Source organism: Pteronotus mesoamericanus, unplaced genomic scaffold (assembly GCF_021234165.1).
Source record: "Pteronotus mesoamericanus isolate MK-2021 breed Mesoamerican mustached bat unplaced genomic scaffold, CSHL_Meso_final contig_181, whole genome shotgun sequence".
Classification (NCBI taxonomy): Eukaryota; Metazoa; Chordata; class Mammalia; order Chiroptera; family Mormoopidae; genus Pteronotus; species Pteronotus mesoamericanus.
Window position 1 is genome coordinate 12431619 of NW_026555077.1, and position 21545 is coordinate 12453163.

Consider the following 21545-nt stretch of genomic DNA (forward strand, 5'->3'; position numbering starts at 1 on the left):
ATTTTTATTGTATTTTTTCCATTATCATTTATCCCTCTTATACCCTCTCCCACCTCCACCCAGCCCCTCCCACTGCTATCACTACACAGTTGCCCATGCTCTAAAAAATATAAAAGAGTATCTTCACAGCTATAGTGCAGAAAGATTTCTTAGAAAAGAGGAAACACTCAGCATAAAAAAGAAGCTGGACTGCAGTAAAACTAAGTATTTGTATTCATCAAAGGGCAACATTAATAAATGAAAAAGACAAGTTACAGAATGGAAGAAAATATTCACAACATATATATGACAAGTCATATCCAGAATGTATAAAATATTATAAATCAGTAATCAAAAGACAAGCCAATAAGAATGGGCAAAAGATATAAATGTCATAATAGCAGTTATAGCAAAAGTGTGCAAGTTGACTAGAAGGGACACAATGGAGCCTTCTGGCTGAGTGAATGTTATATGTATTGATTGGGATGGTTGTTACATGGGTGTATATATTTGTCAAAATTACTTTATCTGTGTACACTTCATAGGTGCGTTTTATTGTACATAAATTTCACCCCAAGAGAAGCTTAATATGAATGAATTTATTGTGTCCTTATCCATTAGCAAACTTTATACCAATGGTTCTCAGTCTGGGTGATTTTACCTTCCAAGGGGACACTCGGTCGTGTCTGCAGACACTTTTGATTAGCACATCTAGGGGCATTATCTAGTGGGTATAGGCCAGGAATGCTCATAAACACCCCACAATGCACAATACAGCCTCAAAAAAGAATTACTTGGCTAAATATGTCAATAATACCAATACTGAGAAACCTTGCTTTATAAAGAGGAAGGGAAAGGGGTCATTCATAAGGACATTTGATACATGAAATTTAAAAAAGTCCTTAATTAAGGGAAGAAGGGTCACAAAACTGAGCCTGACTTAAGTGAAGATGAGAAGGCAAGAAAGAAAAGAAATATTTTAAATAAAATGAAGATGGTCCATGTTAGTGGATTGAATTCATAAGACTGTTAGGAATTTCAGCTGATAAAGAAATAAAGAAGGGGAATGGATATAAAGTTGGGTGGATGCTGCATTATGTGTTAAGGTCTGTGTTATGATCTGTGAATGTAAAATACAGGGAAACAGGGAATACAACAGGAAACAGGGGAGGTACAGATCATAGGTGCATGATGATAGAGTGAGGAGCAATCAAGGACACAGAAATAGACTCTCTCATCCATGAAGGTAATTAGAGCAATTAGAGCTTGTCTGCAAAGATCAAAAGGATTGCCTCCCTTTAGAAAGAAATCCTTCCTGTACTTAAAATGCCTAGCTCCTACCAGCAAAAGGGTTCCTGGGATGGGTGGGGAGCGACCCAGATGGTGACCACCAATTTTATTTTCCATTCCCTCTCAGCTACAGGTTATTGAGTCTTATCAGAATGTTGCTTTCTGAGAACAATTGCCTCAAAATAATTGCCTCAATTGCACAAGAAGGAGAAAGCTATCCAGTACAATGGGCAATTGCTTTCGGTCTCCCTGACTTTGTGAAACATAAGCAATATAAATGAACAAACATCCAAAAGAAACATTTCTTAAATTGACATGACCTTACTTCACACCAATATAGGAAAGAAGAAGCAAGAGCGTAAAGAAGGTAGAAGAGTAAAATGGAAAAGAAAAAGAAATAATGGCTAGAAATTAAGAGTAGAGAAAATAGGACTGTCACTCATATTAATAGGATTTCAAAATGACAGTCTTTAGTCCAATATATTTATGTATAAATTTATTTCAATTACAAAAGTAATACATACTGTTATAAAAGTATATATGTTTAAGTAAGATGTGACAGTTATGAAATAAATAAGGTTATTTATTAATGGGTATTTGATAATTCAGTTTCGTGCTATTATAAAGTAGGCTTTGAGAGAAATTATGTTACCCTTGTACATATAATTGTATGTACCTGTGTGTTTGTCCCTTGTATATGTAATCTTGTACACCTGCGTGAGCATATCTGTAGGGCAAATTTCTAGGAGTGGAATTGCTATGTTAAAATATATACATCCTTAAATTTTGATAAATATTTCCCTTCAAAATATCTGTACCAATTTTATTTCTCCCATCAGTAATATATAAATACTTGATTCCTCATTGCCTTAGACAAGTAATGACTGGCGTGTAGAAGCAGGAATCATTCTGAGGTACTGCATGGCAAATAGCTTAAAATTGACTCTTAAACATCAGTGTCCTTAAACTATACCTTAGTCATTCTTCCTCAGTGCCAGCTAATGTAAAGTCCCAGCTTTCTCTGTCTTTGTGGCTTCTCTCCTATCTCTCCCTCCAAGGCTGAGTTTGGGTAAATGAGAGGAAAGGGGAAGTACAGAAATATTTTGTTTTCTGAATGACTTCTATGTGTCAGACACTGTATTAGCTGAGTTTTGTTTTGTTTTAATTGTTTTGTTATAATTTTTCAGTCTTCAAAATACCAGTATGCCATAACTAATATCCTAAAAAGTAGATTTAATACAAGTGGTATTATTAGAAATAGAAAAGACATTTTGTAATGATAACTATAAAACAATCCTAAATCTGCATGCACCAAAAGCAAAGCTTGAAAATATATAAAGTGATTTCCAGTCAAGATGGTGATGTAGGCAGACAGGGCTCTCCTCTTCACACAACCACATCAAAATTACAATGAAAATATAGAACAACCGTCACTCAGGAATGTCAGAAATCCCGCTGAATGGAAGTGGGATGACTACAGAATTGAAGAAACCACAGCCACCCAGACTGGGAGGAGGGGAACAGATGCAGAATGGGCTTGCCTCACACCCATGTGGATAAAAACTCAGGAGGGATATCTCAGGAGCAAGGAGTCCCAGACCCCACACCAGGCCCCCAAGCCCAGTGTTCCAGTTCCAGGAAGATAAGCCCCTACAACTTCTGGCTGCAAAGACAAGCGTGGGTTGAGTTGGTGCAGGAGGCTGCTGGAACCCTAAGCAATTCCTCTTGGGGAACCCACACATGGACTCACCAACCCAGACTCACACTCTCTGAGCTCCAGCACTGCAGTGGTAGCTTGAAGGGCACTAGAGATATACAAGGAGGCACTGAAGTGTCTGGCATCAGGGCAAGCAGAAGTCATTGACCCTTTACTGAGCCCTCTGCCTACAGAGCCTATAGGCTGGTGCCATATCTGAGACTCCATCAGTCTGGCTAACACTGTGTAACTCACCTTGGAGATCCACAGAGGCTCTATCTCACCCAACTTATGGGCCCACCCAAGCTGCATTTCCATAAGAATGGCTGGTCTTGGCTCCTAAATCCTACCAAATGAACAACAGCTGGCTTCATTGAGCCCTAGTGGCAGACATTTTAGAGTCACAGCTTAGCTTCACCTGGGAATCTCCAAGCCCAGCACAAGTAGCAGCCATCTCAGATTGCTTTATTTCTCAGGCAGAGTGCCACAAGCAAAACACAGGTTGGGGCCAACCTTGGTCTGCACCATCCATGAAACCCCAGGGCCAACACACCCCGTGGGCAGCTATAGACCACATTGGAGAAGCACCACTCTGCCCCCACACAACTGATCCTCTATGGAGGGCAGAGGTTGGCGGTCACATACAGTCCTTGCAGCTGACTGGCCTGGATATATCCCTCCCATTGATCTGCCAACAGCAACCAAGGCTCAACTGCAAATGAAAGCTGTACTCAGCCCACACAAAGGACACACCTAAAGTACCCAGCTTGAGTGATAGGGGAGGCTGTGAGACTGGACCTTACAGGACACCTACTACATTAGGCCACACTACTGAAACAGAATCAAAGCAGCTCTACCCAATACATAGAAACAAACACAAGGAGGATGCAAAATCAAGGAGACAAAGAAGCATGGCCCAAATGAAAGAACAGATCAAAACTCAGGAAAAAGCTTAATGAAATGGAAATAAGCAATCTGTCAGATACAGAGTTCAAAACACTGGTTATAAGGATGCTCAAGGAATTTGGTGAGGACCTTAGCGAGCATTAAAAAAAAAGAAAAGAAACAGAAACAAAGGATACACTAATCAAAATAAAGAACAATTTACAGGGAAACCAGAGCAGAACGGATGAAGCCAGGGATCAAATCAATGATTTGGAACGTAAAGACGAAAAAACAACCATGCAGAACAACAAAAAAGAATTAAAAGAATGAGGATAGCATGAACAACCTCTGGGACAATTTCAAGAGGTCCAACATTCACCTCATAGGTGTGTCAGAAAGAGAAGAGAAAAAGCAAGAAATTGGAAATTATCTGAAAAAATAGTGAAAGGAAACTTCTCTAATATGGTAAAGGAAATAGACATGCAAGTCCAGGAAGTGCAGAGAATCCCAATTATGATGGATGCAAAGAGGCCCAGTCTAAGACACATCATTATTAAAAGGCCAAAGGTTAAAGATAGAGACTCTTAAAAGCAAGAGAAAAGAAATTAGTTACTGCAGTGTTGCCAGATGGGAGGTCTGGGGGAGAATGGTTTAAGATGTGAAGGGATTAAGGAGTACAAATAGATAGTCACAGAATACTCATGGAGATATAAAAACTGTATAAGAAATGGAGTAGCCAAAGAATTTATACACATGACCCATGGACATGAACAATGGTGAGGGTATTTCCCGAGGGAGTAGTGAGCACTGGGTGGAGGGGGGCAAAAGGGGTAAAATCAGGACAACTATAATAGCATAATCAAAAAAATATAATAAAAAAATATAAAGCAAAGTTGATAGAACCAAAAACAATAGGGACAAATTCACAATCTTAATTGGAGATTTTAATAGTAACTGAAAAAACAAGCATACAAGAAATTGGTAAGAATGGAGAAGATTTGCATCATATGATTAACCTACTTAGCCTAACATATAGAACACTATACCCACCAATTACAGAATACACATTTTTCTCAAAAGCACATGGGATATTTTACCAAAATAAACCATAACCTGAGGCAAAAAGCAAGTCTCAACAAATTTCAAAGGATTTATATCTTAGAGTATGTTTTCTGACTGTAGAGGAATTAGACTAGATAACAATAAAAGATTAACTAGAGAATCCCCAAATATCTGAAAATTAAGCAACAAACTTCTATATAGCCCATATTTTTAAAAACCCTCAAAATGAAAACTGGAAAGTATTTGGAACTAAATGATAATTAAAATATGGTATATCAAAACTTGCATGGTAAAGCTAAAGCAACAGCCAGAAGGAAATTTAAGGAAGGAGTGATAGCAATTTTAAGTGAACTGTTAAAAGGACAGAAAAAGAGGAAATATGTCCCAAGGACATATCTAGCAAGGACATTATAAGAAAGAAAAACTAAGACCAATCTCTCTCATGAGCATAGGTGCAAAAATCCTAACCAAAACATTAGCAAGTTGAAAAAATACTACATGATGAGGTAGGTTTTATTCTAGGAATGAAAGATTGATTTAGTAATGTGAGTTAGTATGACACCAAAATAAAGAAAAAAAATCACCCAGTCATCTCAAAAGATGCATAAAAAGCATTTGATTATATTCAACACCTATTCATGATTAAAAAACAATGAAACCTATTAGCAAATTAGGAATAAAAGACTTTCTTAACCTAAAAAAAACTATCTACAAAACATCTCTAGATAATAGCATATTTAATGGTGAAACATAGAATGCTTTTCACCTGGGATTGAAAAGAAGAAAAAAGATATTTTCTCCATCTGTATGCAACATTCACAGGCGATGGTAACTCATGTAATAAGGGAAGAAAACAAAGTAAAAGCTATGAGATTGGAAAGAAAGAAATATTATTTACAAATTACATAATTATAAACATAAAAAATCCAAGAGAATCTACAAAGTACATACTAGAAATAATATGTGAATTTAAGAAGTTCATTGAGTATAAGGTGAATACATAGAATCTATTATATTTCTATATACCAGCTAAAAAAATAGCAAATAAAATTTTATAAAAATACCATTTATGATAGCACCAAAACACCCCTTGAAATAAATCTAATAAAAGATGCACAAGACCCCTACCCTGAAAGCTATAAAACATGATTGAGATCAATTAAATAAAACTTAGGAAGTCTCAAACAGACTGCCTAAGGTCAGACAGGGTCAAAGTCTGACATCATCAGAGGCAAATCCAGAAAGTAAAAACAGTGGTCTCCAACCATAAAAGTTCACATGACAAACTCAGGAAATCAAGGCAGATCAACTTAAGAAGCAGAAGCAAAAAAGAAGAGTCTCACAAATAATGGGAAGACAAAGAAATAACCCCCCAGTTGAAGGGAAAGGAGGAATCCCCACAAAGAGAACCAAATGAAATAAAAGCGAGTAAACCTTGGGATATTGAGTTCCAAACAACAGTTCTAAGGAAGCTCAATGAGTTCAGTGAGCTCAGAAAGAATTACCAAGAACTACAGGGAAACTACGAGGAACTTACTACAAACTATATCATCATGAAAAAGGACATAGAAACTATCAATAAGAGACAAGAGGAAATGAAGAATACGATTTCTGAATTGAAGAACACAGTAGAAGGAATCCAAAGCAGGCTAGATGAAGCTGAGGACCGAATCCGCGAGCTGGAGAACAAGGTGAAAAAAGGCTCCCAGAAAGAGCAAGAAAATGAAAAAAGACTCAAAAAGAATGACGAGGCATTGAGGGAAATGTAGGACAACCTGAAACATAATAATATCTGCATAATAGGGATACCAGAAGGAGATGAGGATGAGGAAGGTATAGAGAACCTGTTTGAAAAAGTAATGATGGAAAACTTCCCTAATTGGAGGAGAGAAAAAGTCACTCAAGTCCAGGAAGCACAGAGGGTCCCATTCAGGAGGAACCCAATGAGGCCCACTCCAAGACACATCATCGTTAAAATGACAAGTATCAAAGACAAACAGAGAATTCTAAAGCAAGCAAGGGAGAAAGAGGTAGTAACATATAAGGGAGCCCCAATACTGCTAGCATCTGACTTCTCAACAGAAACACCGCAAGCCAGAAGGGAATGGCAAGAAATACTCCAAATCATGAAAAGCGAAGACCTGCAACTAAGACTGCTCTACCCAGCAAAGCTCTCAGTTAAAATGGAAGGCAAAATAAGGAGTTCCCCAGACAAAAGAAGGCTAAAAGAATACACTTCCACCAAACCAGCACTGCAAAATATGCTAAAGGGACTGCTTTAAGGTGAAGAAAAAGTTTCTATGAATACCCGGTTCTTTCAGAGTTGCCAATACTTGATATTACCAATATTTTTAATTCTCATTAGTCTGATTGTGACAATGATGTTATTTTAATTGTTCCTTTACTGTTTGTTGAAACTAAACCTGTTTTAGTATATTTCTTGCCTATTTCTATTATTTATTTTTAAAAAAGCTTTAAATGACTTTTTGGTATTCTTTACCCATTTATTGATTAAAGGTTTGTAGAACTTTTTTCCCTAAAAAAAAAACCAAAAACCAAAAAACAAGAAGCAAAAAACCTATTAATTATGTTTAAGATGTTACAAATACTTTTCTATTCTATTCCTTGTCCTTTAACTTTTTAAATATGTATATTACTATATAGTTAAATGTTTAATATAGTCATATTGTCAATAAAAAAAATCTTAAAATGAAGACATATGCCCTGTCTGTACCATAGAGTAAAAGACTCAGTATTATAGAGATGTCAATTGTCTCCAAACTGATTCAATACAATTTTATCCAACACTGAAATTGACGGGGGCGGGGGCGGTGGCGAGGGGAGATGGAATTAACAAGCAGATTCTAAATTTTATATTGAAATGAAAAGTATCCACAAAGTCAACATTCAGAAATCAAAGGCATTTTTGTACACCAGCAATGCAATAGAAGAAGATGAAATCAGAAAAAAAAATACCATTCGATATAGCAAGAAGAAAAATAAAGTACCTAAGCATAAATTTAACCAAAGACGTAAAAGACCTGTACGCAGAAAACTATACAACATTGAAGAAAGAAATTAAGGAAGACACAAATAAATGGAAGCATATACCATGCTCATGGATTGCAAGAATTAATATCATCAAAATGTCCATACTACCCAAACCAATGTATAGATTCAACGCAATCCTTATTAAGATACCAATGACGTATTTCACAGAAATAGAACAGACATTTCAAAAATTTATATGGAACCATAAACAACCCCGAATAGCCGCAGCAATTTTGAGAAAGAAACACAAAGTAGGAGGGATCACAATATCGGACAGCAAACTCTACTACAAAGCCACTATACTCAAAACAATCTGGTACTGGCACAAGAACAGACCCATAGACCAGTGGAACAAAATAGAAAGCCCAGAAATAAGCCCAGATCTCTATGGGCAAGTAATATTTGACAAAGGGGGCAGAAGCATAAAATGGAGCAATAATAGCCTCTTCAACAAATGGTGTTGGGAGAGCTGGACGGCTACATGCAAAAAATTGAAATTGGATCATCAGCTGACACAATACACAAAAATAAACTCAAGATGGATAAAAGACTTAAATATAAGTCGCAACACCATAAAAGTCCTAGAGGAGAACATTGGCAGGAAACTCTCAGATATCCCACGCAGCAATTTTTTCACTGATATGTCTCCTAAAGCAAGGGACGTAAAGGAAAGAATAAACAAGTGGGACCTCATCAAAATAAGAAGCTTCTGCACGGCAAAAGAAAACATCAGCAAAATGAAAAGGGAGCCAACCATATGGGAAAACATATTCGCTAATGATCCATCAGATAGAGGTTTGATCTCCAAGATATATAAAGAACTCACTCGACTCCACTCCAAGAAGACAAACGATCCAATCCAAAAATGGGCAAAGGACCTGGGCACACGCTTTTCCAAGGAGGAGATACAGAGGGCCCAGAGGCATTTGAAAGGATGCTCTGCATGACTAGCCATCAGAGAAATGTAGATCAAAGCCACCATGAGGTACCACCTCACACCGGTCAGAATGACCATCATAAACAGATCAACAAACAACAGATGCTGGCGAGGCTGTGGAGAAAAGGGAACCCTAGTCCACTGTTGGTGGGAATGCAGACTGGGGCAGCCACTGTGGAAAGCAGTGTGGAATTTCCTCAAAAAGCTGAAAATGGAACTGCCTTTTGATCCAGTGATTCCCCTGCTGGGACTATACCCTAAGAACACCAAAATGCCAATACAAAAGAACCTATGCACCCCAATGTTCATAGCAGCACAATTTACAATAACCAAGTGTTGGAAGCAACCTAAATGCCCATCAGTAGATGATTGGATCAAAAAGTAATGGTACATATACACAATGGAATACTACGCAGCACAAAGAAAAAAAGAACTATTAAACTTCGCGACAGCATGGATGGAACTGGAGAGCATCATGCTAAGCGAAATAAGCCAATGGGCGAAAGACAAATACCATATGATCTCACCTATAAGTGGAACCTAACCAACAATACAAAGATGCAAGGAAAATAAGACCAGCAACACTGAAAGGAAAAGAAATCAACAGAGACAAGAGGGAAGGAGGGAGGGGGGGGCGGGGAAAAGGAAGGGAAGGGGAAAGTCAAGGAACATATAGCAAGGACTCATGGACAAAACCAAAGGGGAAGAGCTGAGGGAGGGAGGGAGGGAGGGGGCAAGGGAAAGTGGTGGGGGGTAGGCAGAGACAAATGTATTTGAAAAAATAAATTAAAATAAAATTAAAAAAAAAAGAAATGAAAAGTATCCAAATTAGGCAAACTAATATTGAAGGAAAACAAATCTGGAATGTTTGTATTACCAGATATCAAGACTTACAAAGCAGTGGCAATTAACACAATAAGATAACGAGGTAAGGATAGTGACATAGACCAACAGAACAGAATAGCGCCTCCAGAAACAGACTCGAACTTATGTAGTCACATTGTTTACAACAAAAGCACAACTGCAATTCAGTGGGGGAAAGTGTTGTCCTTTCAATAAATGATCTGGGCCTATTGCTACCCATAAAGGAAAACAAGACAAAGCAAAAACTTTGAATCTTACACAATACACAAAAAAAATAATTTGAGATAGATCACAGGCCTAAAAGTGAAAGCTAAAACAATAAAGATTCTAGTACAGAACACGGTATAGTATCTTTATGAACTTGGGAAAGATATCTTAAATATGACCACAAAAAACATTACCCATAAAAGAAAAGATTACATTGAACTCCATTAAAATTAAGAACTTCCGTTCATTCAAGAGCACCATTAAGGCAAGCTACAAACCTCCCAAAGATATTTGCAATACATGTGTCCGGTAAAGAACTCAGTACTCAGGATGTATAAAGAACTACTGTAAATCAATAAGATAAAGACAACCCAATTAAAAATTACGCAAAGAGACTTCAACAGGCACTTCACAACAGAGAATTTAAAAATGAAATAAGTATATGAAAAGTGTTTAATATTAGTCATAAGAGAAAATGTGAAAAGCCACAATACAACATGATTACACTCCTACCAGAGTAGCCGAAGTGATCATGCACTGGTTGAAACATGGAACAACTGGTACAAACACTTTGAAAAGCATTTGATAGATCAGCTAAAGCTAGGCGTGTATGTAGCCTGTGATCCAGCAGTTCCTCTCTTGGTACATACCCAACTGAAATCAATGCTTGCACCTGTGGCAGCTTTATTTATAATAGCCTGGACAGGAAATAATACACATGTTCATAAACAGCAGTTGGTAAGTAAATTGTGGTATATTTTTACAGTGAAATACAATGGAAAAAGAACACAGTACTGCTACATAAAACAACATAGCTAAACTTCAAAAAAAATGTCATGTGAAAGTAGCCAGGCACAAGAGGACATACTATGTATTCTGTTTATATGAAGTACAAAAACAAATAAAATTACTCTATGCTGCAATGGAGGTCAGAATAGTGATTACCATTTGGGAGTTTTCACTAGAAGGGAACATAAAAGAAACCTGGGATGTTGGAAACATTCTATGTCTTTGGTGGGAGTTGGTCTCTCAGGGCGTTAACTCCCTGTTCTTCACGTTTGTGCATTCTGGCCCATGTGAGTGGCCTCTGATAGAGCCAGATCTCAGGCACCATGGGGCAGTGTTTTATGTGAGCCAAAGCCTCTGTGAATCCGTTTAGACTGGACTTAGGCACCAGAGATTTTTGCGCTGCAACCACAGCCTGCCCTTTGGAGGCCATGCTAAACTAGGCCCTCTTCTTAGGAAAAAGAGACAGGCCCAGGGTGTTACAAGATGAGGCGATGGTGGTAGCAGCAAGTGCTCTCTATTGAGCAAGCAGCAAAGGCCCAGCAGGGGAGGCCAGGCAACGCTGGGGAGGCACCTAAACTGGGTCTGTCATACCAGGTGACTCCTGTTCTAAGCAACTACAGCAGCTACAACCCAACAAGGGTTTAGAGGTAACCCTCAGAAGTAAAGCGCTAGGTTACAGCAAAAGGCAAGTAACACAGATCAGCCAAAATGCTGGCTAAAAGAGGGAAACTGGTGATGAAGGAAGGAGGTAATATACTTAACAGCCTTGAGACACGCTGTAGCAGCAGGCACTACAATTTTTTTTCAATAACTCTTGCTTTAGGTATTGCAGAGGATTGCCATTGATCTTGGAGGAGACTTGGAAAAAGATTCCATGAATGATTGGACTGCTTTCTCTCGGGAAAAAATTGAGACAACTTGTGCTCACAAAAAAAGAAAGAGAGAGAGAGAAAGAGAGAGAGAGAGATACAGAGACAGAGAGAGAGAGAAAGAAAAAGAAAGAAAGAAAGAAAGAAAGAAAGAAAGGAAGGAAGGAAGGAAGGAAGGAAGGAAGGAAGGAAGGAAGGAAGGAAGGAAGGAAGGAAGGAAGGAAGGAAGGAAGGAAGAAAGAGAAAGAAAAAGAAAAGCAAGAAACTCTACATTATAATGTTGGAGCTAGATACAATGAAAGGGCCTGAGTGGACCTGAGCAGTTCAAGCAATAAGTTGTATTGAACTCATCTCATTGAACCTCCCCAGGCTGGGCTTCCTCTAATCTATTGGACCCTTGGTCACTTGCTCCACTTTAGTCACTATACACACTCGTTGCACACCTGAGTTGTTCCACTACCAGAGATCAACCAGGAATCCTTTCCTGGGTTGGAAACCCCGGAAAGATACATGTGTTTGGGGACATGAAATATTTTAGAATCTAAATATGTTACTTCATATCTATAATAAATGCATACACTTATTCACTAAGAATTGAATATGCTATTTTTATATAAAAGCATATTTGATCATCTGGACGACAACCACTTTGAGTATATCCGTTCTATTAAATGCTTCACTTTTGACTGTGTAAATGTTACATACTTAAGCATTAAGTATTAATTATTAACAGTAAGTGAGTACTAATTTCATTTTTATGAACTAATGTCAAAGAAAAGGGGCAGACAAGTTGAAATTTGTGCTTAGCACCATGTGAAGATCAAATAAAATCATGTGATGACTTCAAGTAATTTGAGTACTATAGGAAAGTGGCAAACCTTTTTGAGTTTTCACCTGAAGTTTGGCTAACTTAAAAAATCTATGTAGTAGCTGGCAGCCCATAATTCATATTCTGAGAGACATTTCATTTCAGTAAAATAATGTAATGTTAATTTGAATTTTATTGAGCAATAGAGGTCTGATGAGGAAACCCGAAAAAGTTTGCTTTGCACTGTGAGATAAAAGTTTTTTTATCTATTTGTCTCCAATATAAAATATTCAGTAATATCTATGTTGCCTGCTAATGCTTTTGGTGCAAGTGGATTGTCTAAGGAAGCACCAAGAAGTGTTGAGGTTATGTCAAGATTGATGAGGATAAAAATAACGACCATCTTGAGGGATAACTGGATATATGATTTATACCTAGTAAGTATATACCTATACTTATTGAATACATAGAACAGACAGGCCTCCCCTAGGCAGACAGGGGATGGAGGGCATTCTTGTATGGGCCAGTCCCAGGTTGGGCAATCATGTGTAAGAAGTAAACATCTTTCAATGGCCAAGCCGCATGACACCTGCAAGTCCTTCCATGGAACCGGATATGGGTTTCCCACCCTCTTTGCTAGCATCTGGCAAAGGTGAAGGCAAGACTAATGATCCTTTCAAATTAAATATTTAATGTACACAGAAGTTAAGACTAAGATAGTTATTGTTCCTCATATCAGAGACAAATGCAAAAGTGAAATAATTGGTCAAGGGGTCAAAGTCCTGTGGTAAATCACCTCTGGTAACTTGGAAAAATGCGTGTCTCTATAATCATATAAATAGGAGTAAAGAAAGATGCCACTAAAACCAGGGTTAATCAAAGAGATTAATCAAAGGGAGATGCGCAGTAATGGGACCATTTAAGAGTTCTGTTTTCATCTTGGTCCTTCTTCTTCTGGAAGGGGCCCTGAGTAATTCACTCATTCAGCTGAATAATAATGGCTATGAAGGCATTGTTATTGCAATTGACCCTAATGTGCCAGAAGATGAAACACTCATTCAAGAAATAAAGGTAAGTTTGAAATGGTAATTATTCACGCTTTTAAAAAATTAAGCAAAAAATTAAGCATAATTTTGTAATAGGATGAACATGAGTTCTCTAACTCCAGCTGTGTGATACTGGTGAGTTATTTTTATCTCTGAGCTTCAGTTTGTAAATTGGAAATAGTAACAGTCAACCATTAGGATTCTTCTGAGGGATAACATAATAAATGCAATGTATACAACTAAGAGTCCCATACATTGTTGGTGCTTAATAAATGATGTCTGCATTTACTGACTGTGGACAATTCCACTAAAATTTATCCAGTTCTGTACTAAAGGAAAGCCAAGTATATTTGATAGATATTGTGAGATGCACAGAGAATAATTCCTTTCTCTGATTTTTACCACTGGATCAAATCAGATTCTCCTTTTTATTCTCCTAATTGTAATCCTCTTCTCTGTGATCCTAATACAGAAGCCCAGGATGCAAATCTCTAACTTGAGAATAACCCTGACCCTTTCAATGGAAGGAAACCCTGCATTTTACCAGCCCCAATGCAAGGGATCCTTTCAGGTTGCTGAGTGGCCTCACATTACTTGCTACTTCTTCTGTGAGGGAAGGAAAAACTAGAGAAGATGCTTCCTGTCCTGGGCAACTATAGTAAGGTGGAGATGTCTGGTACAATAAACAGCTAAGAATAATAGGGAAATGCCTTATAAATGACCACCCTGGAATCTGGCTGTAGCACATCCAGAGGCAGTATTGAGTAACCAGGAAAAGTATTGGTATATAAAGTGGGGCAATAATAAGCGCCTTCCTCATAGAATTTTGTGAGGATTAAATTTAACAATGCATGCTCATAAGGGAAGCTTGGGTGAAAGATACATGGGAGCTCTACAATTTGTGCATGTTTTATACATCTAAATTTAAAATATGTTTAAAACTTTAAAAATGCATGTAGAGTGTCTGGTACATAGCAAGAGCTCAATTAATGGTAGGCATAATTCCCCCTTTTAATCCTTCTAGACGAAAAGGGTTCATTCTTTTTAACCAAGCCAGAGTTCCTGAGTGTGAGGTCATAAGTTAATAGTGTTATCCTGGACAGTGTGGCTCCGTTGGTTGGAGTGTCGTCCCTAAGTCAAAAGGTCACAGGGTCAATTCCCGGTCAAATCACATGCAGGTTCGATTCCAGTTACAGGTGCAGTCCTAGTTGGGGCACATAGGAGAGGCAACTGATCAATGTTTCTCACATGATGTCTCTCCCTCTCTCTCTCTCCCTTCCCCTCTCTTGAGAATCAATAAGCACGTCCTCCAGTGAAGATACAAAAAAAAGTTTAACAGTACAGGAGTCCTAGTGATTGCCCTCAATGTTCCTTGCTCTAAGCAGAACCAAGCCCCCAAAGATAGAGTTTGGACAGAGAAGCATCTCTACCTTAAAGAGGAGTTTGAGGCTGGAGAACTGTGGTAGTTGGGGGTAGGGGGAGCTTATCTGTTGAACCCAAAGACTGTCAGATATTACTGCCGCTGGTAAAAGGGAAATTCATATGTTTTGAAATCTCTCAACAATCAGACAGCTTGGGTAAGCTATTGATTGCCTCTACCCTTAGAAATGGAACCAGCGCCACCTGGAGCAACAGACAAAGAAAGTGAGCAGGGAAAGTGCAGCCAGTATGTTTCTGTCTCTGGCTGGAGGGATAGGAACCTGCCAGAAGAACATAAATTCCTGATCTCTAATGACAATATTCATTCATATTTACATGGTGCTTTAGAGTTTTCAGAGAGCTTTTACCTCACTCTTTGGAGGGTTTTCTCTTGAGAAATGTATTTCTTACTACAATTACTAAATTGGCTTTCTGGTATGAATCTTAAATGATTTGGGTGTGAGATAAGTTGGTTTCCACATATTGTAAAGTATATGATTGTCTAATCATTATGCTATACACTTGAAACTACTACAAAATAATATTGAATGTAAGCTGTAATTGAAAAATAAAATAAAAGAGTTAGGGGCAATAGTGTGTTCAGAGTCCCTAACAAAGTAGTTAATAAAAGTGAGTTTTTCCCTACTGATGTTCGAGATCTGCAGAGTTACGGACCTTAACTGTGGGCCTTTCTGCCTTTCCTGGCCATCCCTCACTCTGTTTTCTGAGGAGAGACTCCCCTCTCTGGTGCCCTTGCGGGGACAGAAGCCTTTACGTCAGCTCTTAATTACTTGCTTCTGTTCAGGGTATTATGCTAAATGAAATAAGATAGTCAGATGAAGACAAATACAGTATGATTTCACTTATATATGGAATCTAATGAACAAAATAAACAAAATAGAAACAGGCTCATAGATACAGAGAACAGACTGACAGTTGTCAGAGTGGAGGGGGACTAAGGAGCTGGGTGATGTAGGTGAAGGGATTAAGCCCCCCCCCAAAAAAAACCCTCATAGAACAAGACAGCAGTTGGATGATTACCAGAAGTGAGGGAGATGAGGTTAGAACTGTACATTTGAAACTTATATAATTTTATTGACCAATATAACCACAATAAATTCAATTAACAAAATACTTGCTTCTGCATGACATTTCCCAACATTTCTCCACCTACAAGTTGCATCCACTGCACCTGCCATGTCAGTATCTGGCAGAAGCAGAGAGAGCACACTCCATAAAATGAGGAAGTGAGAGTGAGGATGAAGCGTGAGCGCGCACTCTCTTTCTCTCTCTCCCTCTCTCTCTCTCTCTCTCTCTCAGACACACACACAAAAGATGCACAATGGGAGTAGTGTATCTCAGAGACCTCCTCAATGCATGCAAGTCCAAGAAACTGCTGTCTTGACACTCCTGGACAGTTTACCACTCATCACAACCATTTCATTCATGCATGCATGCATGCATTTGTCAATTCATCCAACAAATATTTACAAAACATTTACATGATGTCAGGTGCCAGAAATCCAGTGGGAAACCATGTACCATCCCATCCTGGAGGGATTTCCAGCTGATCCTAAAAGCTGTCATCCTCGACCTCTCCAGGCCTCAGAAGTTTAAATGTCTATTTGGATATGAGGTTGCCTTCTCAAAATCAGGAACAAATGCCGAAGCAAATATCCCTTATTAAAGTGTCTGTTAAAACAGGGAAGACAAGAGCATTTCATGCTGCTTATTTTTCCTCCTGGGAGACACTGAAAATTCACATTTGACTAGTCAAACTGTAATATAATAGTCTAACATAGGAAGCTTTAAACTTTTTAATTTTTTTGGTGACCTTGACCCAGTGTTTTTATTTTAAAAATAATACAATGTAAAATCATCCAGTGGTTGATAAAAATATGGCCTTTTGGAAGAAGGAGATACAAATCATTATAAGAACTTGTTCAAAACTAGCAAGGCAACCATTATTACTATTTGAAAGTAGGGAAACTGAGGTTCAGAGAGATCAAATAAATTCCTGGAGTTTATCCTGTTAGGAAGTGGCAGGGAGGGATTCACCCCTGTATCAGTGGGCAAGTACTGCTTCCCCACACAAAGATGAACTGGTTCTGCTCCTCAGGCCAAACCCACTAGGCGCTGGAGTCTAGGCGCTCTGGTCTGCTCCCGGAAGGAATTTTCTCCTGCAATGGTCCCTTTTTTCTCTTGCAATATCAGTGCCCCCGACCCAGCCCCCAGCATCAGCATATGCATATGCTATAATAGTTTCCATTTAAAATAACACACACACAAAACTCTCTTGCCCTGAAGTACTCCTTCTGCTATGGCATCGCATCTCCATCCCCTTGGATTTACAGAAAAACATCTTGAGCTGTTGTCTATATTCATCGCCTCCACTTCCTCCCTTCCCGCTCTCTTGAATTCACTCAAATGGATGTGTTGGCTCACCCAAGTTGCCAAATACTATGATCAGTTCTTATTCTTATCTTTCTTTTTTTTTATTAAATTTATTGGGGTGACATTGGTTAATAAGATCAGTTAGGTTTCAAGTGTACATTTTTCTATGACATACGGTCTGTATATTGCATTGCATGCCCACCATCCAAAATCAAATCATCTTCCATCACCATATATTTGATCCCCTTTACCCTTTACTGTCCTCAAGGCCCCCCCTTCTTTCTGGTAACCATCATGCTGCTGTCTGTGTCTATAAGCGTTTGTTGTTTGTTTTTCCTTTCTTGATTGCTCAGCAGCATTTGCCATTGATGATCGCTCACTTCTTGAAACACCTTCACTCCATGCCTTGTGCTCTCCTCCCCAATGCATCAGCTGCTCCTTCTGAGTCTCCTTGGCTGACTCCCCCTCTTTCTACCACGAAATGATGGTGGCTCCCACGTCTCAGTCGTTAGCCTTTCTTTTTCCTTGGTCTACACTCATTTTTTTTTAAAGATTTTATTTTTGTTTTTAGAGAGAGGGAAAGGGAGGGAGAAAGAGGGAGAGAAACATCCATGTGCCAGAGAAATATTGAATAGTTTCCCCTTGCATGCCCCCAAGCGGGTACCTGGCCTACAACTCAGGCCTGTGCCCTGTCTGGGAACTCAAACCTGAGGCGTTTTGCGAGATGATGCCCAACCCACTGAGCCACACCAGTCAGAGTTATACGCACTTTTGAGGGCAGTGGTTTTCAGTCCTAACAGCTTTAATGACCTTTTCGATAATAAATCTCTTATAATATCCTCTTTACTATCTTTATATGCATGTCAGGGTCATTTATAATTTAACACTACAGCTTTCATTTTAGAGAAATAAAGTTAGGTGTATTTTGAAAATAAATTATATAATCCTGCCACTTCCTTATATTTGACACTTAGTATTACACTAACAATCATTACTTACTAGCATAACATTTAGCTAGCCCCCCAAAATTACCACAGTTACATTCACTTTAATTTGCATTTCTTTCCAGCATTAGTTGGTGTGAGATGTTGAGACTTACACCCTCTAATTCTCAGGTTCTCCCTTAAAGGTTTTATTGACCCTCAAAGGATCGAATAAGATGACACCAATATATAACATTTTATAAACATTTGTGCTAAGAAAATATGGTTCCAAGTGCTTTCTTGACTTCATTTGATCCTCATCTTAGGAGCTAGTCACTATATTATTTTTCATTTTATAAATGGGGTGACTCAGAATCTGGAAGGCATAAGGAAATTGCCGGATGACCCACAGTGAGTGCTGGAGCCAGGATTAGGGTCAACCTCCAAAGTCTGCGTTGTCAATCGTTCCATTGGGACGCAGACCATGTGTTAAGTGCTCCAAAAAAGTTAACTACTATTATTTTACAAAGGTGTTTCTACATCTCCCTTCTGATCTTGATAAATAACTGGTCTTTACCAACTACTTTTTTCTAATGTGAAATACAGATGTGAATTTGAATGATTGGTAATGTAGTCTGCAATCATAATTATGCTTGCTACTTGTGTTTTCTTTTTTTTCCAGAACATGGTGACACAGGCATCTCCATATCTGTTTGAAGCTACAGGAAAAAGGTTCTATTTCAAAAGTGTTGCCATTTTGATTCCTGAACAATGGACGACAAAACCGGAGTATGTGAGACCAAAACTCGAGACCTACAAAAATGTGAGAATATCATGTTCTGTTTTCAAATTCAGTTTCCTTCTCTGATATAGATATTTTTCATCAGAATATTCTAGAATTAAATAAAGTTGTTTCAAAATAATACAGTATGAATAAGGTCAATTCATATGATGAAATTTTGTAACGATAAAAATTTTTCCTTAAATTTCAGGCTGATGTTCTAGTTGCTACACCTAATCCTCCAGGTAATGATGAGCCTTATACTGAACAGATGGGAAATTGTGGAGAGAAGGGGGAAAAGATTCATTTCACCCCTGACTTCATAGTAGGAAAGAAGTTGCGTCAGTATGGACCACAAGGTATGGGCAGAGATGAAACAAACATTCTACTATGCTTCTCATCACTTAATAATTTTATATTCAAAGTATATCAAAATAGCATTATCTTTCTGAGTAACCACATATAAGCCAAATTAACTGACAGCATACATTTTCACTTAAAACAAGGGTTCAGAATAGTGCATTTCAGTTAGAAATTTAATTTTTTTCATATTCTGCATAAATGTGTAAGTTAAGTGTTTTTAATTTTTAAAAATTATTAGTATCATAAAAGAACCGTAAGATAGTTTGTTGAAGTACTGTTAGGTTTCTACCGACGTGTTAAGGAGACTTCTTGCATTCAAAATTATACCGGCTGCCTGCAATTCACATAATAGCCTCCAGATGGTGCAGACTCACAGTGTTCTCAGACCTTCCCATGCAATCAAATTGTAAATGGCGGTCGTTAACAATCAGATCCTGATTCAGAATCTGCCTTTTTAACAAGCTCCCAGGTAATGCTGATACTGCTTGACTGTGACCACACTTTGAGTAGCAAAGAGAATTTCCTTGCAGTTCAGCTCTCAAAAAACAGTAACTACAGAAAAAAATCCAATTTTCCTTCACAAAATAAACTATCATTCCCATATGAGCTATATAGAACAATCTTTGGAGAAACTATTAAAAGAAACAAGCAATAGAGTATATATAATATGTATTTTCTGGGCATAATCAAATGCAATTACTATTAGCTAATTAGGTTAATAATAACTAGTATTACTTATCTCTATTATCTTGAAAATATTAAAACTAGCTTGATTTTTTTCATTTAAACAAAAGAGCCCTGGTACCTCCACGCTTTACCCCACCTTCACTAAACCACTTACAGACTGTACCAGAAAGAAGGGCCAGACATGGCTCCTTGTGCTTCTACAACACTTTATTTCACTCCGTAACAGGAACAGAAAATTCCTGATGTGTGGCTCAATAAATACATGTTGAATTGATTTACCCAACTGCCCCATCTCACTCTTGAGCCCACTCCAGCCATCAGAGTCACCCCATACAACATCATTCCTTTACGATCTCTCCTTTCTGTGCTGTGACTCTGCTTCTGCTCCCTCACACTATTCCCTCATCTTTCAGAGGCCATCCATTGTTCCCCAGCACCTACAGAGTGAAGTCCAAGTCCTTAGTGGGAGACACTAACTCTCCTCAGCTGTACCTCTCACCTAGTGCTCCAAATTCAGCCCACCTAGGAATTTACATTCCTGAAAAACCGAACTGTATAAAAGTCTCTAATACATCTAAATTTAACAAATACTCACTGAGTGCCTGTTAAGTTCTACGCACTACGTGCCCAGACATGACGATGCAGAAGTCATGATGCCTGTCCTCACGGAGATGAGTGTTTAATGTGGGAGACTGGCGAGTAAGCAGCAATTATAACCTAAGTGCAATAATAGAATGTAATTGTAAAGGAGGGTTACCTAGCCTGGTCGAGGGATGTCAGAGAAGGCTTCTCGGTGGGTACAAGCTTGAGTTTGAAAGAAGAGAATCAATGATCTAGTCAGAGATAGAGAAGGAGTATCCCAAGCAGAGGAAAAATACGCAGAAAGGACCAGAGATGAGAAAGAGCCTGGTGTGGCTCTAGAAAATAAAAAGAGTTCAGAAATTCACTGTGATTATAGTTTTGGAAGTAGGTGGAGAACAGTGAGAAACATGGCTGCCAAGAGGAACATGGCCTGGACCATCAGGGACCTTGTACACCATATTAAGGAGCTAGACTTAATCCTGAACACCATAGGGAAGCCATTGAAGACTGGAGACATGGAGGGCAGCTGGGTGGCTGTTGCAGTAAACTGGGAGTAAGTGGCAATAAGACTGGAAAGATAAGGACTGAGCGGAGGTGGAGTAGGCAGGCCTTGAGGATTAATCAGTTATGAGCCATTGGGGATGCTGCCCTGGCTGCCCTATCAATGTCTCCAGCTGCCGCAGCAGCATGCGCTGACCTCCCTGTGACCACACTTGCAGCAGTCAGGGTTTAGTTATCTGTGTGCGTCATCCACTGGATTGCAAGCCACGTGAAGACAGGTCAGTTGTTTCACCGTTTGCATAAATAACTTCCTAGCACTTGCGATGTGCCTAATTAGCATTTGGCGAGCCAAAATAAGTAGTTGTATTTTTCAGAAATGTGCAGTTGGCATATTAATCTTTCTTTTAAAAAT

General features: G+C 38.5%; 1 protein-coding gene across 1 annotated transcript in view; it reads left to right on the top strand.

The window, feature by feature from the left end:
- Window positions 1-13305: 13305 nt before the first annotated feature.
- Window positions 13306-21545, top strand: part of CLCA1 (chloride channel accessory 1) — a 30938-nt gene continuing 22698 nt past the window's right edge. Inside the window, exons 1-3 of the mRNA XM_054566928.1 lie at window positions 13306-13508; window positions 18902-19042; window positions 19212-19359. Coding sequence (XP_054422903.1) covers window positions 13347-13508; window positions 18902-19042; window positions 19212-19359 — 451 coding nt within the window. The 5' untranslated portion in view covers window positions 13306-13346. The remainder of the gene's footprint in view (window positions 13509-18901; window positions 19043-19211; window positions 19360-21545) is intronic.